This window comes from Stegostoma tigrinum, chromosome 15 (genome assembly GCF_030684315.1).
Source record: "Stegostoma tigrinum isolate sSteTig4 chromosome 15, sSteTig4.hap1, whole genome shotgun sequence".
NCBI lineage: Eukaryota > Metazoa > Chordata > Chondrichthyes > Orectolobiformes > Stegostomatidae > Stegostoma > Stegostoma tigrinum.
In genome coordinates this window covers 39050755-39077458 of record NC_081368.1, presented here as the reverse complement: position 1 = coordinate 39077458, position 26704 = coordinate 39050755, and the positions used below count along the sequence as shown (strand labels likewise).

Here is a 26704-nt window from a genome sequence, read left to right as displayed (position 1 = left end):
GTTTTAAGACCTCCAGGACCTCCTCCTCTGTAATATGGACACTTTTCAAAATATCACTATTTCCCAAGTTCTCTAGCTTCCATATCCTTCTCCACAGTTAACACTGAAGTAAAACATTCATTTAATATCTCACTCATCTCCTGCGGTTCCACACATAGACAGCCTTGTTGATCTTTAAGGAGTTCTAATCTCTTCCTAGTTACTATTATGACCTTAATGTATTTGTAAAATCTCTTTAGATTCTCCTTTACTCTAAATGCCAAAGCTATCTCATGTCCCTTTTTTGCCCTCCTGATTTTCCTTAAGTATACTCGTAATGCCCTTATATTCCTTGAGGGATTCACTTGATCTCTGCTGTTTATACCTCCCTTTTCTTGACCAGAGCCTCAATTTCTGTAGACACTCATTATTCCCTGCTCCTACCAGTCATGCCCTTCATCCTAGCTGTCTCTGGACTCTCATTATTTAATTTGTGAAAAGTTTAACAAGTTTAACTTTTAGATCCAGCCTACCCTCTTCAATAACTACTTTAAAGCTGACAGAATTATGATCACGGGTACCCAAGTGCTCCCCCACTGATGCCTCAGTCACTTGCCTTGCCTCATTTCCTAAGAGAAAGTCAAGTTTTGTTCCTATTCTAGTAGGTATTTCCACATGTCAAATAAGAAAAAATTCTTGTAAACACTTAAATTCATCTACTCCGAAGCCCCCAATAACAAGGCAGTCCCAGTCTATGTTTGGAAAATTAAAGCCCCTGACCATTACAACCCTACTATTCTTACAGATAACTGAGATCTCCTTACAAACTTGCTTCTCAATTTCCTGCTGACTAAGATGCTTATCCCTTTCTTATTTCTGTTCCCCTCAAATGACTTCACTGGACGTACTCCCTTGAATATCCTAAATAACAGCTGTAATGTAATCTAAAATACCAACCCCGCCTTCCATCTTTTCTATAGCATCTATACCCTGGAACATTAAGCTGTCAGTCTTGTCCATCCCTTTTGTAATAGCTATAATATCCCATTCTCATGTTCCCAGCCATACCCTGAGCTCATCTGCCTCACTTGTCAGGCCTCTTGCACTGAAATAAATGCAGTTTAATTTATCAGTCCCACTTTGTTCTCAGCCTTGCTCCAGCCTGCCCTGACTGTTTGCCTTTCTGTTGTCATAATTGATCTAGTTATTTATGCAATGTAACCTACAAAACTATTCTAAAAGTGCAACAGTATAGTAAGACAAATAGTATGTATACTGCAGCAAACACAGACCCAGCATACAAACATTGCACAAGTGTGGCAAAATAGTAATATTGAAGCAGTATGATAAATCTGAATCAAATTTACATGCCTACCTGGATACAGACGCAACTCTTATCAAAGTCGCAAAGCTATATGAGTATGTCAAGGGTAAACCATATCTCATCCAGCTGGATAAAACTATCTTACCCTGTGTAAGGATGACCTGCACCTGGCCATGTAAGGTGACTTGTACCTGAACACACTAAGCAGCCTATGCCTGCTTACAAGATGGCAGGCAGAAGCTAAGCAAAACCAAGCAGCCTGCTCACACAGAGAAATACAATGGTACCTTTGAACAGAACTGCCTGAAGGTCCGTAAAGGAATGAAGTATGTTCCCATCCAATACACTTCTGATAAAATGATGCCTTAGGACAGATAAATGACCAATTCTAGCTTTATTAATGAAAGGACGATTGTCCCAGGGATTGAATAACGTCAGATGCTAGATTAGGTCCTCAAGCAGCTGCAAGGATAACAACTAAAGTTATTTTGTCGTAAATAGTTGCCTCTTTGAAGGTACAAACAATATTAAATAATTTCTAGCTTAAAATGCTCTGATCGTAGAAGTTGGTTTCAATATGTAACTATGGTATAATACAAGCCTTAAAGAAAACATGTAAGCGCAGATGTGATTATTAACTAGCCCTAGGAGATGCCTCTCTTATGCCCTGAGCAAGATAGATTGGTCACGACCCATAAATTACAAAATGTTGTCAGTAGTAGTTGTACAACATTACACTTACAATTAACTTTGTAACAGAAGTTAACCTTATTGCAACTATTTAAAACTAACCAAGTTTTTTATTTTTACATTAAGTAATTGGGTCAGTGGGAAAATTAAGGAGTAACTGAATGTGATGAGAGACAGCACCAAAATACAATGGGTGGTAAAATTTGAACTTCTTTACAGATAAATCAACCCGAGAAAGACCCGAAGGAATGTAGCCATTAAACTTTTGGAACGTGAATGAATAGGATACATAGGAAGATCCTAAGGCCTAGAGATTATAATGTCAAGCTAATACCATAAGATCATGGGAATCTGGGGCTGTACATTCAAGTGCCAATCACTGATTAGGTGTCCCATAGGACTGGGTGATTGGACTGGGGGGACGATAGTGAACATGTTGCGTTTGATTACAGTAACACATAATGCATAAAAATGTTGTATTTCTTTGTAAAGCAGAGGGTGTGTCATTGTTCTATCTTCCAAAGGCAGATTTGGGAAAGATCTTTTGGCCCTCTCCCTGCATAAACTAGTTAATGCTTGAATAAACATTTTCCACTTGCCTGAATTCTGAGTCTTTGTCCTGGGTTGGGAAAAATGCTCCTACAATCCGTTTGATTTTAATCAATACAAATCATAATAAAGAATCAAGACTTCCAATCCTGCTGTATCCCTTCTCCCTAGGGTGTTTCCCTTTTGGTACCTTCATGCATTGGCTAGCACTGCCGCCTCACTGCACCAGAGAACCAGGTTCAATACCAGCCTTGGGTGACTCTGTGGAGTTTGCACATCCTCCTCATGTCAGCATGGGTTTCCTCAGGTATCAAACAGAACAAAGAACAAAGAAAATTACAGCACAGGAACAGGCCCTTTGGCCCTCCTAGCTTGTGCCGATCGAGATCCTCCATCTAAACCTGTCATCTATTTTCTAAGGGTCTGTATCCCATTGCTCCCTGCCCATCCATGTACCTGTTCAGATACACCTTAAAAGGCACTACGGTGCCCGCCTCTACCATCTCCACTGGCAACGCGTTCCAGGCACCCACCACCCTCTGTGTAAAGAACCTTTCATGCTATCTCCTTTAAACTTTTCTCCTCTCACCTTGAAATCATGACCCCTAGTAATTGAGGCCCCCACTCTGGGGAAAAAGCTTCTCGCTATCCACCCTGTCTATACCTCTCATGATTTTTTAGACCTCAATCAGGTCCAGCCTCAACGTCCATCTGTCCAATGTAAATAATCCTAATCTACTCAACCTCTCTTCATAGCTAGCGCTCTCCATACCAGGCAACATCCTGATAAACTTCCGCTGCACCCTCTCTAAAGCATCCACATCCTTTTGGTAATGTGGCAACCAGAGCTGTACGCAGTATTCCAAATGTGGCTGAAGTCCTATTCAACTGTAACTTGACCTTCCAACTCTTGTACTCAATACCCCGTCCCATGAATGAAAGCATGCCGTATGCCTTCTTGACCATTCTATCCAACTGCATTGCCACCTTCAGAGCACAATGGATCTGAACACCCAAATCTCTCTGTGCACCAATCTTCCCCAGGGCTTTTCCATTTACTGTATAGTTTGCTCTTGAATGGGATCTTCCAAAATGCATTATCTCACATTTGCCTGGATTGAACTCCATCTGCCATTTCTCCATCCAACTCTCTAATCTGTCTATATTCTGCTGCATTCTCCGACAGTCCCCTTCACTCTCTGCTACTCCACCAACCTTACTGTCATCTGCAAACTTGCTAATCAGACCATCTATACCTTCCTCCAAATCATTTACGTTTATCGCAAACAACAGTGGTCCCAGCACAGATCCCTGTGGAACACCACTGGTCACAGTTCTGCATTTTGAGAAATTCCCTTCGACTACAACTCACTATCTCCTGTTGCCCAGCCAGTTCTCTATCCATCCAGCTAGTACACCCTGGACCCCATGAGACTTCACTTTCTCCATCAGTCTATCATGGGGAACCATATCAAATGCCTTAATGAAGTCCATGTATTTGACATCTACAGCCCTTCCCTCATCTAACAACTTTGTCACTTCCTCAAAGAATTCTATCAAGTTGGTAAGACATGACCTTCCCTGCATAAAACCATGCTACCTATCACCAATAAGCCTATCTTCTTCCAAATGTAAATAAATCCTACCCCTCAGTATCTTCTCTAGCAGCTTCCCCACCACTGATATCAGGCTCACTGGTCTATAATAATCTGCATTATCCTTGCTATCCTTCTTAAACAAGGGGACTACATTAGCAATTCTCCAGTCCTCTGGGGCCTCACCCGTGCTCAAGGATGCTGCAAAGATATGTATTAATGCCCCAGCTATTTCCTCTTTCATATCCCTCAGTAATCTGGGATAGATTCCATCCAGACGTAGGGACTTGTCCACCCTGATGCCTCTTAGAATACCCAACATTTCCCCCTCGTTATGCCGACTTGATCTCGAGTAATCAAACATTTACCCCTAACCGCAACATCCGTCATGTCCCTCTCCTCAGTAATGTTGATGCAAAGTTCTCATTGAGAATCTCATTTTCTCTGATTTCTCGCTTAACTTCCCTCTTTTGTCCTTGAGTGAGCCAACCCTTTCTCTCTTTACCCTGCTGCTCCTTATGTATGAATTAAAGGCTTTGGGATTTTCCTTAACCCTGTTTGCTAAAGATATTTCATGACCCCTTTTAGCCCTCATAATTCCTCATTTCAGATTGGTCCTACTTTCCCAATATTCTTCCAAAGCTTTGTCTGTTTTCAATCACCTAGACTTTATGTGTGTTTCCTTTTCCCTCTTTGCTAGTCTCAAGTTCACCTGTCATCCATGGTTCCCTAATCTCGCCCTTTCTATCTGCAGGGACATGTCTGTTCTGCACTCTAAATCAACCTCTCTTTAAAAGCCTTCCACACATCAAATGTGGATTTTCCCTCAAACAGCTACTCCCAATCCACATTCCCCAGCTCCTGCTGAATTTTGTTATCGTTGGCCTTCCCCCCAATTCAGCAGTCTTCCTTTAGGACCATTCTCATCTTTGTCCAACGGAATTGTGATCACTATTCCCAAAGTAATCCCCTATTGAAACTTCAACCACTTCGCCAGGCTCATTTCCCAATACCAGGTCCAGAGTGGCCTCTTCCCGAGTTGGACTATTTACATACTGCTCAGGAAAACCCTCCTGGATGCTCATTACAAATGCTGCTCCATCCAAACCCCGAACACTAAGTGAATCCCAGTCAAGGTTGAGAAAATGAAAATCTCCCATCACCACCACCCTGTTGCTCCTACATTTTTCGATATCTGTCTACATATTTGTGCCTCTATCTCACGCTCACTGTTGGGAGGCCTGTGGTACAGCCCCAACATTGATATCGCACCCTTCCTATTTCTGAGCTCTGCCCATACTGCCTCACTGCTCAAGGATCGGTGCAGACTCGTTGGACCAAATTGACCGCTTCCACACTGTGTGGATTCTATGATTTTAATTGTGTCTACATGATGCCCCTAAGTAAAATCATGGAAATGTTACAACGTTAGTTTTCGCATATATGCTAATGACACCCAGCTGTAACTCACTATCACTTCTCGTGGGTCCTTTACCATTGCCAAATTTTAAAATTCTACATCGATAACAGGAGAAGAAATCTATCTTCAATTTAACACTGGAAAACTGGAGGCTAAACACTATCTCTTAAAAATCAAGTCCATCTCTCACTCTGGCAACAGTTTGAGACTAACCATTCTGTACACAACTTGGTGAAATGTTGGACTCTAAGATGAGCTTCTTGTCTCATGTTCATTGCACTACTAAGACCGCCTACTTCCACCTCAGAAATATTACCTACCTCAGCTCTTTTGCCGCTGAAATCCTCATTCGTGCCTTTCTTATCCCCAGATTTGACTATTCCAATACATCTTGGCTGGTCTGCCATATTCTTGGATTCATAAACTTGAAGTCATCCAAACCTCTGAGGCCCATGTTTTAACTTGCATCAAGGTCCATTCACCTATCATCCCATTCTTGTTTACATACACCGGCTTGTGGTCAAGCAATATTTTGATTTAAAAATTCTCATCTTTGTGTTCAAATCTCTCTATGGTCTTTCTCCTTTGTAAATCCAAACCCCTAAATACATGTAAGATAAAACAAAGAACTGCAGATGCTGGAAATCCAAAACAAGAAAAAACAAATTTCTGGAGAAACTCAGCAGGTCTGGCAGCATCTGTGGGAGAGAAACAGAGTTAATGTTTTGGCTCTAGTGATCCTTTCTTTCAAAACTTGTCTAGAACATAGAACATAGAACAGTACAGCACAGAACAGGCCCTTCAGCCCACAATGTTGTGCCGACCATTGATCCTCATGTATGCACCCTCAAATTTCTGTGACCATATGCATGTCCAGCAGTCTCTTAAATGACCCCAATGACCTTGCTTCCACAACTGCTGCTGGCAACGCATTCCATGCTCTCACAACTCTCTGCGTAAAGAACCTGCCTCTGACATCCCCTCTATACTTTCCACCAACCAGCTTAAAACTATGACCCCTCGTGCTAGCCATTTCTGCCCTGGGAAATAGTCTCTGGCTATCAACTCTATCTATGCCTCTCATTATCTTGTATACCTCAATTAGGTCCCCTCTCCTCCTCCTTTTCGCCAATGAAAAGAGACCGAGTTCAGTCAACCTCTCTTCATAAGATAAGCCCTCCAGTCCAGGCAGCATCCTGGTAAACCTCCTCTGAACCCTCTCCAAAGCATCCACATCTTTCCTATAATAGGGCGCCCAGAACTGGACGCAGTATTCCAAGTGCGGTCTAACCAAAGTTTTATAGAGCTGCAACAAGATCTCACGACTCTTAAACTCAATCCCCCTGTTAATGAAAGCCAAAACACCATATGCTTTCTTAACAACCCTGTCCACTTGGGTGGCCATTTTAAGGGATCTATGTATCTGCACACCAAGATCCCTCTGTTCCTCCACGCTGCCAAGAATCCTATCCTTAATCCTGTACTCAGCTTTCAAATTCGACCTTCCAAAATGCATCACCTCGCATTTATCCAGGTTGAACTCCATCTGCCACCTCTCAGCCCATCTCTGCATCCTGTCAATGTCCCGCTGCAGCCTACAACAGCCCTCTACACTGTCAACGACACCTCCGACCTTTGTGTCGTCTGCAAACTTGCTGACCCATCCTTCAATTCCCTCGTCCAAGTCATTAATAAAAATTACAAACAGTAGAGGCCCAAGGACAGAGCCCTGTGGAACTCCACTCACCACTGACTTCCAGGCAGAATATTTTCCTTCTACTACCACTCGCTGTCTTCTGTTGGCCAGCCAATTCTGTATCCAAGCAGCTAAGTTCCCCTGTATCCCATTCCTCCTGACCTTCTGAATGACCTTCTGTGTGCACTCTTTTAATTTCGCCCTCCTGAGTATCTCTAATTTTAGTTCCTTTACCACTGATGACCATGCGCTAAGTTCTCGGCTCTAAATTCTGGAATAACTTCCCTACATCGTCTGCCTCTTTAGCTTGCTCTCCTTCCATAGGAGACTCCTCAAAACCTAACCTTATTTGATCAAGCGTTTGATCAACTGACCTAATATCTCCTTGTAGGATTCAATGTAATATTCCGTTTTATAATCCTCTACTAAAGCACCTAGGGACATTATTATGTTAAAGTTCAAAGTATAACAGCACTTGTGTATGAATACTCTAATAACGTTTACCATTTAATATTGTAAGATTAACAGTATGCAAATGAAACAGTACATTAGAAGTCACATCAGTAAATGTGACAACACTTAAAGCACAAACAGCAGAGCTGGGACTCCATTGTTCTAAGATAATAAAATGTGAGGCTGGATGAACACAGCAGGCCAAGCAGCCCCGGAACCCCGCCCACGGCCGACGACATCATCGCTCCGCCCACAACCTCCACAGCCTGCAACCCCAGAGAAGACAGCCACCCTGAGCCCTGCCGAATCTTCACCATCCCCCCAGACCTCCCACTGACTGAGGACGAACGGTCAGTCCTGAGCAAGGGGCTCACCTTTGTCCCCCTACAACCACACATCAACGAATACCAGTCACGGTCGGACATAGAGCAGTTTTTCCGCCGTCTTCGCCTGCATGCCTACTTCTTCAACCGGGAACCCAACCCTCCTTCCACTGACCCCTTCACCCGCTTCCAACACAAGTCCTCCTCCTGGACACCACCCCCAGGCCTCCTACCCTCCCTCGACCTCTTCATCTCCAACTGCCGTCGAGACATTAACCGCCTCAACCTCTCCACCCCTCTCACCCACTCCAACCTCTCCCCCGCAGAACGGGCAGCCCTCCGCTCCCTCCGCTCCAACCCCAACCTCACCATCAAACCCGCAGACAAGGGTGGCGCAGTGGTAGTATGGCGTACTGATCTCTACATCGCCGAGGCCAGACGCCAACTCTCCGACACCACCTCCTACCGCCTCCTCGATCATGACCCCACACCCGAGCACCAAACCATCATCTCCAACACCATTCATGACCTCATCACCTCAGGGGACCTCCCACCCACAGCCTCCAACCTCATTGTTCCCCAACCCCGCACGGCCCGTTTCTATCTCCTTCCCAAAATCCACAAACCTGCCTGCCCTGGTCGACCCATCGTCTCAGCCTGCTCCTGCCCCACCGAACTCATCTCCACCTATCTGGACTCCATTTTCTCCCCTTTGGTCCAGGAACTCCCCACCCATGTCCGTGACACCACCCACGCCCTCCACCTCCTCCAGGACTTCCAATTCCCTGGCCCCCAACACCTCATATTCACCATGGACGTCCAGTCCCTGTACACCTGCATTCCGCATGGAGATGGCCTCAAGGCCCTCCGCTTCTTCCTGTCCCGCAGGCCCGACCAGGCCCCCTCCACCGACACTCTCATCCGCCTAGCGGAACTCGTCCTCACACTCAACAACTTCTCTTTTGACTCCTCCCACTTCCTACAGACTAAGGGGGTGGCCATGGGCACCCGCATGGGCCCCAGCTATGCCTGCCTCTTTGTAGGTTACGTGGAACAGTCCATCTTCCGCACCTACACAGGCCCCAAACCCCACCTCTTCCTCCGGTACATTGATGACTGTATCGGCGCCGCCTCTTGCTCCCCAGAGGAGCTCGAACAGTTCATCCACTTCACCAACACCTTCCACCCCAACCTTCAGTTCACCTGGGCCATCTCCAGCACATCCCTCACCTTCCTGGACCTCTCAGTCTCCATCTCAGGCAACCAGCTTGTAACTGATGTCCATTTCAAGCCCACCGACTCCCACAGCTACCTAGAATACACCTCCTCCCACCCACCCTCCTGCAAAAATTCCATCCCCTATTCCCAATTCCTCTGCCTCCGCCGCATCTGCTCCCACGATAAGACATTCCACTCCCGCACATCCCAGATGTCCAAGTTCTTTAAGGACCGCAACTTCCCCCCCACGGTGATTGAGAACGCCCTTGACCGCGTCTCCCGCATTTCCCGCGACACATCCCTCACACCCCGCCCCCGCCACAACCGCCCCAAGAGGATCCCCCTCGTTCTCACACACCACCCTACCAACCTCCGGATACAACGCATTATCCTCCGACACTTCCGCCACTTACAATCCGACCCCACCACCCAAGACATTTTTCCATCCCCACCCCTGTCTGCTTTCCGGAGAGACCACTCTCTCCGTGACTCCCTTGTTCGCTCCACACTGCCCTCCAACCCCACCACACCCGGCACCTTCCCCTGCAACCGCAGGAAATGCTACACTTGTCCCCACACCTCCTCCCTCACCCCCATCCCAGGCCCCAAGATGACATTCCACATTAAGCAGAGGTTCACCTGCACATCTGCCAATGTGATATACTGCATCCACTGTACCCGGTGCGGCTTTCTCTACATTGGGGAAACCAAGCGGAGGCTTGGGGACCGCTTTGCAGAACACCTCCGCTCAGTTCGCAACAAACAACTGCACCTCCCAGTCGCAAACCATTTCCACTCCCCCTCCCATTCTCTTGATGACATGTCCATCATGGGCCTCCTGCACTGCCACAATGATGCCACCCGAAGGTTGCAGGAACAGCAACTCATATTCCGCCTGGGAACCCTGCAGCCATATGGTATCAATGTGGACTTCACCAGTTTCAAAATCTCCCCTTCCCCCACTGCATCCCTAAACCAGCCCAGTTCATCCCCTCCCCCCACTGCACCACACAACCAGCCCAGCCCTTCCCCCCCACCCACTGCATCCCAAAACCAGTCCAACCTGTCTCTGCCTCCCTAACCGGTTCTTCCTCTCACCCATCCCTTCCTCCCACCCCAAGCCGCACCCCCAGCTACCTACTAACCTCATCCCACCTCCTTGACCTGTCCGTCTTCCCTGGACTGACCTATCCCCTCCCTACCTCCCCACCTACACCCTCTCCACCTATCTTCTTTACTCTCCATCTTCGGTCCGCCTCCCCCTCTCTCCCTATTTATTCCAGTTCCCTCCCCCCATCCCCCTCTCTGATGAAGGGTCCAGGCCCGAAACGTCAGCTTTTGTGCTCCTGAGATGCTGCTTGGCCTGCTGTGTTCATCCAGCCTCACATTTTATTATCTTGGAATCTCCAGCATCTGCAGTTCCCATTATCTCTGACTCCATTGTTCTACCCTGTTTGATGCTAATGGGTCTGTATTTAAACCTACATTCAAGCAAACCAATTACAGTTTATGAAAGGTGCTGAAACATGATTGTGGGGACAGATTACATATATTTCACAGGGCAACTCTCCCCTTCTCCATTATGAGTAAGAAAACCAAACGTTTTAACATTATATAGTAATACGGTTCTTAGTAATTTCAAGATGGAATTACAATTATAGTATGTTTGCAGTCTTTTCAGAATGTGTTCTTTACCCTGAAATTAGTGTGAAGGCTTTGATTCACACAACATTGTAGTATCTGAGCCATCCATCTTCTGTGCTGGCACCAAAAGTCTGGAATCAAAACCAAGCTTGTCAACCACCGGGTTTCCCAGGGCCTCAGTTAAAATTTACACTGCAAAGAGAAGTATTTTATTCTCCTTTTCCACCCACTGGTGAAAATGAAGTCTTGTTTAGAGTTGAAAGAATTTTTTTTTACCTTTGTAGGTTTGCAGCATTTGTAATTTTCTTATGTTGCTAAACAATGTATCAGAGTTGCCTCTCTGTGTTAATAGGATTAATTCGGAGTTCTCCAGGTCAGCAGAGCAGGCTATGACTGTTCAAATCTCTGTGTGGGTAAACAAGCCATTACTTCCTCCCTGGAAAACGAATAGTGAACGACATATATTGTGTCCTTAAACATTCCCTGCAATTGCCAGATGCACTAAATTGATACTCACTTGTCCGAGAAGATTTGTGCTGCCATTTCTGTTCCTTACACACATTGCTTAGACACAGACTCCACAGAAAAGCTATTAATCCTCTTTATTTACAAATATAATTCCGCCTTACCCAAATCCAGCCCACACTTTGTCCAGTACAAGGAGTCATTTTGGTTTCATTCTTTGTTCAAAGAAAATATTTGTGTCTGTATTCTATTTATTTACCTTTTGTTTGCTGTAAGGCTCTAATTTTAATCTGAACTAGATATGTAACTCAAATTTTAAAAATCAAAGCATCATTCCAGGCTGGTTTGTGTTCTAGATTGTATTATTTGGACGTCTTCCAGTCTTCCATCCAGTGTGAACTTAAGCTTGTAAAAAGAACCTGATGAGTCCAGGCAGAATAGACAAAGGCTGATACATATTTTGGGCACTTCTTTGAATAGCCAAGCTACCCCTTTGGAGAAATCAGGGACTCTTTTAGATCTAATCTCAAACACCTTTGAAGGAAGATAAGGCAGCTTTCTGGAGAAATAAGGTATCTCTGGGAGAAGTAAGGTGCCATTGGTAAGCGTAGACATGACTGTCCTTAAAAAGTGCATAAGCCCATTGAGAATATCAGGGTGTCATGGTGTTAAAGCTGAAAAGGGTTAAATTATGTTAAGCTAGTTCAATATGTCTGAGAGCTATCGCTATAGAATTTGTACAACCTGACTCTTTCTCAACCTATCATGTTCATAATGGGATGCCTATTAATTGAGCAATTTGGTTGACAGCTCCAAGCATTTATAGAATAGAAATGTTGTTTTCATAAGGGATCAAGTACTGTTTTCAAAAGAGATTAATGAAAGGAATTTCAATATTTTGAATTTATTTTTTAATTTTTTATTGCTGGCATCATCAACAGACAAATCACTTAACTTTATGTTAATATTGTGACTGAGGTCTGCCATAATGAATGTTAGATGAGTTGGAATGGGAAAGGAAGGGAAAAATGTGTTGGTTGGTTGTCATTGGTTGGCATGAGTTGAAACTAAGTTTGCTGAAGGACTATGAATACCCATGCGGAATCAATGGAGGCACAGATTTCCATGGAAACACGAGGGTTTAAATGGAATGGGTACGGAGTGAGACCGGCATGGCAAGTATAAGAAACAGGTTGGTACTGACAGTGAGTGGAGTAATATGAGGTGTGGGCATAGGGCATATAGTGGCATGGAGATTAAGAGAGGTGTTAGGTGTGGGTATGGGGCATAGGCTATCTTGGAAGGCATGGGAGACGAGTAGGGTGAGTGGGGTTTTACCATGGTATGTGTTAGCATGGATGGGAGTATGTGTCGTGGAAGGGAGTACGAAGAGAGGTAACTGCAGGATGATTCATTTTTGATTAATTTTTAACAGTGCCCAGCACAGCAAAGCAGTCCTTCTGGGCAGTCTGCACTCATTTTTGGGTTGTTCTGCCTGACTCCCAGGAAACTCAGCTATCCTGGAATGAAAATCCATTAGTTCCATGACATTTATCTCAGGCTGTGTAAGAGTTGCAAAATTTCCTGCCTCCAAGGTTACAGTCTGGGAGTCAAAATCAGCATCCAGTTTTGACCCCATTCAGCCCTTATAGAACATAGAACATTACAGCACAGTACAGGCCCTTCGGCCCTCGATGTTGTGCCGACCTGTCATACCGATCTCAAGCCCATCTAACCTACATTATTCCTAGTACGTCCATATGCTTATCACTGAACCAAATCTACACACTTAAACCCATGCTGCTACTGTGTCTAGGTACTGAAGCGCACAGGTACGGTCAATGTCATTTATAGAGCAAGGCTATTCTGATTTTAAAATACAGAAAATCTGGCTTCACTGTGATTTCTTATTATCTTTCGTTTTCTGCAGGTGCTACTCCCAGTGTGAACACATGAATGAGGTGACAGTGTTCTCAAAATGGAAATAGGCAGATTGCCAACATGGGACTGAGCTTTGAAATTCAGCTCAGGGTTAACTGTGATGCCAAGACACAGTCTGGCCAATTTTCACAATCTTCCAACTCATTGTAAGGTAATACCGAATGTAATTGCTTGTCATCCCCAACACTAAAGGGAGAGGTGGGGGGGGGGGGGTGTTGGGAATGGGGGGAGTTGGAATTTAACCGAAACTCAACTCTCATCTCCACCTTCACACGCAGTTACAGATTTATTTGATCACAGACCTTCTGGTAGGGCACTCCTGCCTATTTTTTGAAAGCTTTATTATTGAGCAGAAACACATCCCAGATTCTGTGTTGCCCGAATGACTCGCACACTCCCCTACTGAAGCGATCTGTCTGCTCTAATCCAATGAATGGCTGAACAGTGTGCACCTGTTTGAAGTGTTACATTTTCCAATGTGTCTTTATGCAGTCTGTCTGCTGACAAACTGCGACACACAACTCATTATTCTCACTAGTGTAATTTAGCACAGATGTATAAATCTCACTGTCAAGAATGTCTGAATTTGTCATGTAGCAACTGTACTCCTGTCAGCTCTGATATTATCCAATATTCAGCATGCTCTGCTTTATTCTGAGTCCCTGCAGCTTCCCGGCAGTACCCTGAGAACACGATTTTCAGATAGATTCCATGCAAGACTTGGCTAGTACAGTGGAGAATCTACTTCAACAACTACAGAATTGAAGAATTCTCTCCAATGCCACATCATCATTCACATTTTCATCGTTTTTTTTCTGGGAGAATAGATGATTTGCTTTTGACATAGCCAGGTAAAGAACAAATTGTGCTGAATGTAATATCTCTGATCACTTTATGCAAAACATAGAGAAACAGCTCAAAATCATTACGGGGTTCTCTTTTAAAAGCAATAATGTGTGTGTGTTCAATCCTACAGATCTAAAATGGTCTGATGCACTCAGCATCTATCTCTAACATAGTCCTGGCAGGGCAAGGAACCTAAATGATTTTGTGTGTCACTCCCATTTTAAGCACACTTCCGGGAGAATGCTGTAGCCAAGCAGAGCTCTTTGCAGACTGGTCAGAAACTCCAAGTGGAACACTTTCTGACTCTGCCATTACCCTGACTCATGGTTGGCATGGCAGCCCTGCTACGCACACATTGGGGTTTTGGGCTATTGCCTGTGTCTTAACTGTCCACAAAGTAAATGGAAAAGGATGTGCACATTAGAAATCCACTTTTGAGACTTTGTTAGCAGACACTTAGAAGGTAAGATATGCAAATGATTGATTAATTGCATGTAAAAGCAGTCTGAAAGTAAACTAATGTCAAAAATAAAAACTGAAAGAACTGCTGATGCTGTAAATCAGGAACAAAAACAGAAGTTGCTGGAAGAGCTCAGCAGGCCTGGCAGCATCTGTGAAGAAACAAAAAATCAGAATTAGCATTTTTGGTCTGGTGACCCTTCCTCGGAACAGTTCTGCCAGACCTGCTGAGCTTTTCCAGTAACTTCTGTTAATGTCAAAAGTAATTAGGTTAGACCATTACAGATTTTTAAAGCTTAGGAAGAGAGATTGAGCCAAGTAAGTGATAATTGCTTTGACTATCACTCTATTATGTTCACTCATTATCTAGAAATAATGCAACTTAATATTTTACATCTGTTCTTATCTCATCAAGCATTTCTCAAGTACACGTTTGAAAAAGCTGGAGATGTCCACAAGGTTGTCAAAATCACTATATCTAGTTCAGATCACAGGAGACCCTATTGTTACAACAGCAGATTTTATCATTAGTTATTGGTAAATGGGCCATTCTGAATATTTTAGGACATAACAGAGAGGAGGATTATAGCCCCAAAAGGTAGCATTGTGTTGAGATCCAGACATGATACTCTTTGGCTACAAATTTGAGTGGAATTGTTGACTGAGAAAATTCTGTGACGCTGTTGGGTAAGTGAGGCTAATACCTTGCAGTCAATTAACAGTAAAGTAAATTTGGTGTTTCTGCATTTAACAGCAGCAAATGGGTTTCCTTAGTTGTTGGGATGTTTCTGGATCATGCAAAACCAGAACGCTGCAGGCAACCATTGTTAATTGAAACTGGAGGCTGGAAGATCTGTAAGAGTGAAACTGCATAGTTACTGTGTTGAATTTGTAAGGATTTCATGCTTACAACATTTGAACAGAATCAGATTTCATAGCTTTCCTGGTGATTTCTGGAAATGTATTCACCCAACTTGAACATTACCTAAATTATCTACCTCTCAGCTGTAAACTTTCATTGTTACAAGGGGGCAGTCATAACGCTTTATCTTGGACCTTTGATCAGGAACAAGAGAAGCAGCAATAAAAACAACATCAAGAGCAACACCATTAGCACACTAAATGCTCTGTCCTCAGCCACATGCTGGTCCCCTGGACAGAGCAGAGATCTAGCTCGGAAAAAGAAATAACTCAAATACAGTATTTACAGGCAGAGGATCAGCTTTATTATCACATCTGGCACCAGTGTCTCTGGATGTTCAACGTTTCATTGCAGGTTGTTGTTTAATGTTACAGCCTCTAAACTGAAATTATTTAATGTTGAGCTGGACAGACTTTTAGTCTCTCATGCAATCCTCAGAGTTGAAACTAAAGATTAGCATAATCACCCTCTGTTTCTTTTTCCTATATACTCAAGTCCTCATTCATCATGGGCTCTGTGGTAAAATGAGATTTGTGTAAATTATGATGAAGCAATCATTAGGACGCATTACGGTGGCATGGGAGGTCATTGGTTAACATTATGCCGGGGACCCAGGTTCAATTCCACCCTTGTACAACTATCTGTGTGCAGTTTTCACATCCTCACTTTGTCTGTGTGAATTTCCTCTGGGTGCTCTGGTTTCCTTCCACAGTCACAAAGATTTTCAGGTTAGGTGGATAGGCCATGCTAAATGGTCTATTATGTCCAGGGGATGTGTATGTTATTTGGATTAACCATTGGAAATACAACATTACAGAATTAAAGGCACAATTTGCAGAATAGAAACCTTATGCTAAATGTGAAACGACAATTATTGAGAATGATGTTTACATTTTCAGGACACAGTCTCCAAGAACAAAGTATCATGGTGGACCAAAGGAAGGCAAGGGTCAATGAATTTCTAACACTGAAGGGTGTACTTTACACTTCTTAGTTATGTGATTCAAGAGAGAAAGCTTTCTTTTTAGAACTTAATCACTATTACACAACTCATAAGATTGCTTTTGAAGAAAGGTTAGCAACAGTATTATGGTCAGGAACAGACTGAAGCTTTGAAAAGATTAGAAAAAAAACTATTTTCTACTATTAGTTCAGCACATTCCAATCCACGCTTATTCACTGCTCTAGCCACAAATTCAATGGCCACAGAACAGTTTTTATTCAAAGCAATCTGAAAAAAACATAAAAGGCAGTGCACTTTACTTTGAGAGCTTACATGGTGACTGACTGGAGGTACATGACCATTGGGAAAGAAGCATTAAAAGCTACAAGGAGAAATGAAAGGTTTGTAGACCATGTCATAAGGCTGAAATTTCAGGTACAGACAAAGCATAAGTCTTCAGTAACATCATTGAGATCAAAAGATCAATGAAAAATGACACAATGCATACAAAACTCTGTGCTGGATCCTCAATCTTTTATTTGCATGACAGGATTGAAGGTATGGTGGTTACATTTGCAGATTATACAAACGTAAATAGGAAGGTATGTTGGGAAGGTTACACTGACAAGAATGATGTAGATTAGGTGAATTGACAAAAATCTGGTATAATGTGGGAAAATATGAAGTCATTTTCATTGGCATGAAAAATACAAAAATAAAGCTCAGTATTATTTGAATGAAGAACAACTGCAGAACTCCAAGGTGTAGAGGCATTCTAGTGCATAAGTCACAAAAAAATTAGTATGTAAATACAGCATGTGATTAAGGAAGCTAATAAAATGCTACCCTTTATGATAAGAGAAATTGAACATGCAAGTATATTAGGCTTCTGATATATGGTGCATGGATGAGACCATATCTCAACACTGTACAGTTTTGGTCTCCTTATGAGGAAATGTGTCTAATGCAGTTCAGGGTAGGTTTACTAGATTGATACCTGAATTAACAGGTTGTTCATTCAGGTATCAAGAAAAGATTGGACAGGCTGGGCTTGTTTTCACTAGAGTTTAGAAAAGTTACTGGTATTTCGCTCGAAGTTAAAGTGCAGAATGGTCTTAATGAGGTGGACATGGAAAAGGTGGCTCTTCTTGTGGCTTGTCTAGAATAGGAGACATTGTTTTAAAAGTAAGTGCTACTCTCTTAGGACAGAGATGAGATCTTTTTTCAGAGGACTGCGACTTTCGAACTCTTGTCTCAGAAAGTGGAGGCGTGGCTCCACTGCATACTTTTAAGAGAGAGGTTAAAGAATTTTTGTTAGGCAAGGCAATCAATGGGAGCTTATTCATTCACTGGATGTAGGAGATACTGGTTAGGCCAACATTTATCACCCATCCTCAATTGCCCAAAGGGTGGTTAAGAGTCAATCACATTGTTGTGGGTGTGCAGTGACTGGATGCAGTTTCCTTCCCTAAAGGTTTTTCCTGACAAGTGATGGCAGTTTCACAGCTAATTTCAGATTTTCATTGAATTCAAATTCCAATAACCGCCATGGTAGGATTCAAACCCATTACCTCAGTCCCTGAATTAATAGTCTAGCGATGATGCCATAGGGCTATCATCTCCACAGAACGTGGAATTTGGAACTCAAATTGATCAGTCATAATATTATTGAATGGAAGAGCAGGCTTGAAAGGCCAAGTGACCAAATTCTGCTCTGAATTTGTCTTCTCGTATGTAAATTTGTGCAGCTCAAAAAAATTTGTCAAGGTGTGTACAAGGGTTAGACAATGCTGCCTCAAGAGTAGTCAAAATGCATTTTAGCAGATGAAGTGTTAGAAAGCAAAAACAACACTCGACAATCATGGAAGATTCATTAGCGTATGCCCATAAAATGGTTAGAATCAAAGCGATGTGGAGAAAAATCCAACAGAAACTCCATCAGGGACGTCTAGGTTTTATGAATTGCATAGAAGAGCACAACAGTCACTGTGGTGCCCAGTCCAAATCAGGGCATCCATTCAGAGTTCCAGATCATCTTGAACTGTGAGATTTGGATTTTGAGATGTGAATAAAAATGAAAATGGTGCTAACAGCAATAACAGTAATAATTATGCTAATAAAGATGTTAACAATTACAAAGAATATGCAAGGAAAAATAAAGTTCTGGAATGATGTGAATCAAGCAGAGCAAAACTGAGGAGTGGATGTGGCAAAATAAGATTCATGCAAGTCATGATGATGTAACTGATCACATAGCTCTTAACAGAGAAGACACCAGTCTAGAGTGACTACAGGAAGAGAGATCTTAGACCCAACGTGAAAGAGCTGCATTTTAGATAATACTATGTACATTTGCAAATAAAGAATTGCTATAACACAACAGGAATTGAAAGAGCATGTAGTCTCAGGAATAATGTACACACAAACTCCAGCCTGGTATCTCATTATATAGTCAGCAGTACTGTCTTAAAGCACAAGGTAAAGCTGATTTACTATCCCATGATCAAAGGCCAGCAAAGTGGTCATCACTGGTAGGCCAGACTTGCCACAAACTCCTTTTACATCCTGCTGTGAGAGCTCACTTTGCAGAGAGGGAGAGTAGAGTTTTGAGTATAAAAATTTGATTGTGTTGAGATGGGGCAAATTGCATTGATTGGAATGGGTAACTGTAAAGCACTGCAATGAGACGTCAATATCATTAAATGCCAATGTTGGCTGTTCTGATGGGAATTTGAGGAGGTACCTCAAAAGAGATAAATGAGTGGAGGCACAGGTGTGTTGCTGCGAAGACTGCTGTACAAGGAAATGTGGGTATGTCAGATTGTGGCAATTGGCACCCTGAAGTCACTCATCTTTCCGTCCTTAAAGGTACTAGGGCCTTCTGAAACTTTCTTGCCATTCCTATGGTTGGTGAAACTTCAGCCATGTCAGGATCCCTTTAATTAGAGGTGGCTCCTTTGATAGCATATGGGTTGTCATCATTCTCACAGTCTGGCCGGTTGGGATCTGGAAGTATTATGTTAACACCATGGCTGAGTTAAAGAGCCAATGCAAAACTGTCATAACATAAATTGGGGTCACAACACATTGCTGTATGTTTCCAGACATCCTCCATTGTTACACTAAAATAGAGCCAAATATCTAGATTCTCATTTATTTTTAATAAGCCGAAATGTAACAGATTGATACAGTATCTCATCACATATCCAAAAATATCTTTCCACTTGCTATAATGGAATCCAATAAGAATCGCCCAAAATTGTTTAATATCTTCATCACATCATTTACGTATAGCTGGGCTATACTTAATCCAGACCCCAAAAATGAGGTGGAAGTATTCCAAGATATGTCACCCAGTTACCTGAGTTAAGGCAGAGCTGTAAATATTAATATGTTCAGATTCACAATAATTCACTTACCAGTTTGACAGAAGTATAATTCATGAAGGAACGATCAGCTTATTATCTCATGCCAGACATTATGTGACTGGTTAAGAGACTTCGGATACCATGTCAGTTATGTCAGAACATAATCAAATTAAATATCAGAGAATAAAATACACAAAGTTTGCTTTGTCTTACCCAGAACACCAACACGATAGTTGAGTGTGATTACTATAACATTGCCATAGCTTGCCAATATGCTGCCATCAATCATATTTCCCGTTCCCTCCATGTATGAGCCTCCATGAATGTACACCATGACTGGCTTAGGCCCACTATCACGGATATCTGCAAAAGAAGAAACAGGGGGACAACCAAGTGACACTTCACTCAGACAGCAGCGATAATGAAGGCAATAACAGCCAGAACCGCAATGACTCATCTAACACATACAGACTTCAAATAAAAAGGCACCAATTTGCCAGTCACACACTCCAATCACCAAGTATCAACAGAAAAATTAAAATACTGCATCAATTGCGCATCAGTACACCACAATTGGTGGACACATATATCAGGGCATCGGCACCTGGTAAACAATGGGCATGCACACATTGCCAACAGTGGGCATTGACACATGATGCATGTTGGAAAACATTGCGTCACAGTCACCAGACACAAGAAAATCTGCCAACAGACACACTGCAAATACCAGGAATTAAGTGCAATAGGAAAATCCACAGTGATGCCATGATTTTTTTTTGCTTCAAACACTTTTTTTTAAAAAGGTGAAGACAAAATGAACATCATAGCTTGAAAAGAGGTGAAATGTACACATTAGGTTTCTGTCACTAACAGTTCCCAATTTGGTAATTTAGAATCAGACGAAGGCAATGGCGGCTGTTAGTCATCACATGTTACGTTTCTTTATTCATGACTTTCATGAACCAGGTTATGATCCCATCACTGCAACTTAAAACATGGATCTAAAAACATTATAACACCTTGATTTTGGTTGTGAAGAGTGTACACTATATGTACCAACACAAAGTCCACTGTGAAAGTGATGACACAACCAATATCGATTATTCAAAATGTACTGGGAAATGCAAATTGATACTACTTTATTGAGCAAATATATGACTAAACTGTACCACAATAATCTGCTGACTGCTAACAATAATCAGCATTGTTCCTATTTTTCAAGGAAAGGTATTTTAAAGCACAGGCAGCAAATACAAAAAATCCATCAACAAATTAGGTGCAACACCAGCATATAGTAGAGAAAAAAAGACAAATGCAACTGGAAAAGGTCAAGATCTCCCACCATGTGTTATACTGGAATCTAATTCAGGAGTTTGAAGACTTTAAAATAGAATAATTAATCTCCAAGAATGAGTTGCAGACATTAATCATCAGTTTTGATCATTTTCAGTGTCAAGACATTAGAATTTCCTCATTCTAATCTGAATTTCCCAGATGTACCTCAACAGCCCAAAATCCCTTTCCTGAACAGCATGGAAGGCTCAAAGTTCATAGATGTTCCTGACGTGAAATAGTCTCCCAATGTACACTGTCTGGACTCAATATGCAGAAACAAGACTTCAAAGTTTCAAGGTGTTGCTGGGGCAATGGAACAGCAGCCGGCAAAAATAAGATTGGTATACATGTTCTAGCTGTTGACATGTTTTGTGTGTGAACAATGGAATAGAGAGTTAAGGGATTGGGTTGAGGAACAGGGAGGAAATATTGCTTTTTGATGGGTCAGTAAACCAATTAAAGTATGTACTTTTAACTCTTACATGCGGGCAATATAATTGTCACTAATCCTGGAAGGGACAAAAGCAATTTATCTTTGACTTTGATTCTGTAAAGCACACACTCTAAACACCGTGCACTATTAGCACTCTCAAGAGTTTTTGCTCCCTACCTGGCACTAGCACATATCTGCAGCACATTTTCATGACTTTATTTCACACGTAACAGACATTTAACACCAATGTGCAAGTACACAAAACACACAGAGGATGTGTCCAAGAGGAGTTGAGGGCCCAGTAACTGCCATAGACATAAAGTAACAAACAGCAGCTGTTATTGAACACAATGGATGAGGGAGAAGAGATGGAATTCTATAAGTGGCTGCCTCTTTTGTCATTCATAGGCTGTTACCTACCTGGGAAACATGTTGTTTCACATCCTGTCCTTTCAAAACCCACCTCCTTCTCTTTCTGACAAGGCTACGGAAGAGCTGGGCTCTTCAGATTGTGAGCTGAAGCTTAATCAAACCTGGAGTCATCTCGAGATGGCCTTTATAGTCACCAATGAAGATGCCAATGTATTTTTAAATTTCTTAACTTTCCCTACGACGATGAAGGAAACTTTTAATATCAGTGACATCCAGCATCTTTTATTCTGGCTTGTATTTTGCTATTGATTACTACACCCAGAAATATCTTCCAGTTTTGGAAATATTTTTCAATTGAGACATTATACATAATTTGAATAAAAAACATAAAAGGTGACATAAGTAGCTTTTGTAAATGATCTATTCTATCATGAGTGACCATTCAAATTGGCATGCAGAGATCAGTTCAGATAAATGTCCGTTAAAGCAGTATGAAGTCAAATAGAAATCTTGCGAGTAATTAGCCATATAGATATCAGTAGTTTATTACAGAGTGATAAAATGATGATTCCAAACTGAACAAATTATCTCTATTTGGCTAGTAACTGCTGAGATTTCTACTTAGCTAGGCACAGCCTACGTCTGTTACACATACATGCCTATATTTTGTGCTTCTTAATGATAACATTAAGCAACCTGTTTGTGAATTTTCACACACTAACTCGAAAATAAAGGCTTACTGTTATTGTGTCGATTCCAGACTTACAGTCATTTATTGTGTAATCTTACTGCAGAATTCTAGCATTCTGCAGCATTTTCTCCAATGCCCAATTCACAATGTATTAGCTTGTTCTAAGATCTGGCACAAGGGGGTAATTTCCACTTTTAATGCTTTGCTGGTAAATCAAACAGATGTACTCTCCCAATTTACCACCAGAATGGTAAAGATGAAAATTACTGCCAGGGTCCTGTTTAGCATTTGCCTTAACATTTTTCATCCCCCTTCATTTGCTGGACACTGAAGAAGACTGATGCCACATTACCATAAATACAAAACATGCCTGGTACACATGAAAACAAGTGCAACACAATTCATGCCATTATTTAAGCATGGATTATGAGTGAGATACAGTTCAAATATTTACATTTACACATGCAATCTCACTGGGGACCTTCAACAGCTACCATAGACAATATGGAATGATAACTGTTCGTCTCTTTCTTTGCCCCATCTATGTTCTTTGATTCAACTGTCCACAAACCATTAAGTTGTTCTGCCTGCAACAACAAACTTTCTTGTTTCATATTTGATTATTCTTTTCAGTCAGTACATCCTGGTCAAGAGGTTTTCACTCAACCAGAATATGAAACATTTAAAACATGCTTGAGATACTTTCTTCTGCACATGTATTTCATTACTACTCTCTGATGGATAGGCAATGCAGAAATCCACCAAACTCACACAAAGTTCCCAATGTACAATACAAGACGCTTTCAGTATTTGTCTTACTGTTGCACCCATTCCAAAGTACAACACACAGCATCCGGCAACATGCACCTATTAATCCCACTAAACAAATGACAGCAAGCAGCATAACCTACTATTAATCTTGTAACTCATATTGGGGCGGGGGAAATGGGGTGTTGGAATCACAATGTAATTAGCCTCCAAATCATGAAACAGATAAACTCAGCATTGCGGTGTTGTATACCAGGTCTTTGTGCTATTCCACGGACAAAAACTCCCCAACTGGTACATACTGGATGATTGCAGATCTTAACACATACTTCAACGTGCAAAGTGCTTAGCCATAACTTTGAATCACAGAAAAAGTCTTCTGATGCCCTTGTGTAAGATTTTTGGCAGTGAACCTTTTAACTGAACTCTGTCCAAGCACAGAAGTGGTACAATAATGTGATTAATTCAGTCAAAATTTCACTATTTTTAGCATTTTTTTTGTACCATGGCTTGAGCCAGATCAAATTTTTCAGACACTTTCTGAATTTGACTAGATTATCAACTTAGACAAATAGATAAAAACTCAAAAACAGAGCAACATCTGACCCTTGTTTGAATTTTAACTAAAGCTTATGCTCAATTAGGTTCCAATCTCAGCTATACAGGCAATGCAGGAGGAACCTATGGTTTAAAACTGTGGCTTTTTTTAAAAAATGTCTACTGCTTCACAGAGTGGAAAAGACTATTGTCTAATCTATTCCAAGTGAGCATTGGTCTTGAGATTAGACAGTTCTATAAAGAAGGAAGGAGATGTTTTTAAAGAGAATTAAAATGCATGTCAAGCCAGCTTGCGGTAAACCTTTTCACAGGTCAAAACCAATTTTACGCATAGTGAAAGATCCAGAATGGTGAAGGTGAGAGCAATGTGTCCCAAATCGCTGGACAGTGAAACAATGGGGCCACTATGAGGCTAAACCTTGTACAAAGCTGCTATTATATTTCCAACTGATGAAGGCTTTGTTCCAGTCGCACCAAAATAAACAAAAATAGACGTAAAGAGATCTGTACATTAAAAATGTCCTGAACAATCATGAAAAAATGTTCAGGAAACATTAACATACTGGCCTGTCAAAAACTGCCCTCAGAAAGGAAACATAAAAATAAATAATTGCAAATTCTGTTCTGCATTCATGCACCAATTTCAAGCACCGCAAAATACCTTCATCTTCATCGCCATCATTATCGGCTAGATCATCGCCCTGTTTCTTTGCATTGGCCCCTAGAATCGAAACGAGGAAAGACAAGGTGAAAGGAAACAAGAGATTTTAAAAATATGATGACTGTGTATAGTATCCCCTCAAAGACAATTCTGGAAATACTAAATCTGAAATATTTACTTAATCAACCCACAATCCCCAAAAAATGTAAAATATGACAACACAGCCAAATACAATTCATTTTTTAGAAGAATATTTCATTGTGAGACTAGACTGACTATTGGACGTGAGAATGAGGGGATCAGCCCTTGACTGTTTCATATCTGTACCTTGACAGACTTTCACATAACTGCTTTTCAACAGATATCCAGTAAAGTATGACAATATATCTGCTAACTTCGAACTAACAACAAAGACACAACATTTGCTGCTCAGATGATGAAATCTCATCGAATTGAAAATATGTGTAAAGCACAGGTGTCAGTTTTGACAGCACCAGTTTATATTATTAACATCATTTGATTCACATCAGTAAAACTTAACATTACTCTCCATTCCCCCTTAGTTGATTTCCAAAGTCTGATAACACCGTCCATTCAGATAATCACAAATGTCGGAACACCATTGCTGAAACTGCTGTGAAAGAACTTGATATGGATGAGTTCTGCAATAGAATGGCAGATACAAATCCTTTCTCAACTCTCATAAGTAGCTAAATTAAATGCTAACATCTGGCTGTGTCTATCGACCTACCATTTCCATTGGTTCAGTAATTGGCTAAGACAATGCCTCCAGTTGATATGGATTTGGACAATACTTATTCTGTTTTTAATTCACAACCTGATTCCTTGCCAAGTGCTTGAAACATTTTCTGGTTGAGGTGGAACATCTAGCTTGGAAACTACAATCTGCAGAACAATGTTACTGTGTCTGTGCTGTGCTCCAAGGTATTCCAATGTATGTTCAACAATACTTGTGAGCTTGCCTTCTGCTTCTGGACACGTACTATTTCTTTAGGTGCCTGATTCAGTGAAAAAGTTCAGCAATGTGGAATGCACTGAGGTAATTCCAGCAAAAGTTCTCTGCAAGTTACAATAACACCTCTCTCCCAAACACCTTCGCCATGGAAAATAGAGTTTCCTGTAATTCCTTTTCTAACATGGCACACCTCTTTCAGGTCTGTGGTAGGAAATGATGTAAGAGAAATTTGCTTGCAAATCGCTGCACAGTTTTCTTTATTCGCATAATTGAAGAATGCTGTGTGTGAACTGATGTCAATTTACTAGATGTGACATGACGCAAACAAATTTCCCTACTGTTTTCTCTGAGCAAAATTACAGAAGTCAAAACTTATACTAATGTTGAACGAAATGTGGAAAATTCAGATAGTGTTTTCCTGAAAAGAAGACTTGTAATACAAATGTAATGCTGTTACCATGACAACTCGTGCTCCCAGTAAGTTATGTAATTACAAAGGAGATACCAGCCTAAATATCTGTTTACATACCTACAATAAAACATATAGCAAAAATACAATTGCTTTCAAACTTATAAATGCATTACACTTGTACGCAGCCCTGTCAACGTAATGTAGAGTTAACAATTCAAAACAATAGTACAAAAATTAATGATGACAATATTTAATATTTCCTGGCCTTGAAGAAGAAATACACCCAAAAGTTGCATAACTCTGGTAAACATTTTCGTAGAAAGCTCGAATTGTTCTCCAATTACTCGAATACCGAACAAGCTCTTGATACAAAACCTCTACATTCGTGGCCCAAAGGTATATTCATTGTCTAATTGGGAGCAATGAACACCCCAAGGAGGTGGGAGTTGGATGTTGTAGGCAAAATTTAAATTGAAAATGGAGCTAATATTGTCGTGAGAAATTTACTTGTGAATGGGAGCAAGAACTGAGCAGTAGCACAGCAACAGACCAGTGTACCTCGCAAGGGCAGCTCTACAATTTTCTATGTCATCCTTGGAGTAGTTTTTTGAGGTTGTGGATCACTCAACGCTTCCAGAGAGTGGCAGGCGAAGACCACATGGC

General features: G+C 41.6%; 1 protein-coding gene across 6 annotated transcripts in view; it reads right to left on the bottom strand.

Moving 5' to 3' along the window:
* The window catches only part of nlgn3a (neuroligin 3a), a 291438-nt gene that overhangs the window by 126867 nt on the left and 137867 nt on the right, over positions 1-26704 (bottom strand). For 3 of the 6 annotated variants that reach the window (XM_048544695.2, XM_048544696.2, XM_059651423.1), the window contains 2 exons: positions 24654-24713; positions 20049-20198 (listed from right to left, as the gene is read on the bottom strand). In XM_048544695.2, coding sequence (XP_048400652.1) covers positions 20049-20198; positions 24654-24713 — 210 coding nt within the window. The remainder of the gene's footprint in view (positions 1-20048; positions 20199-24653; positions 24714-26704) is intronic. The other 3 variants (XM_048544697.2, XM_059651424.1, XM_048544698.2) reach the window with 1 other exon arrangement.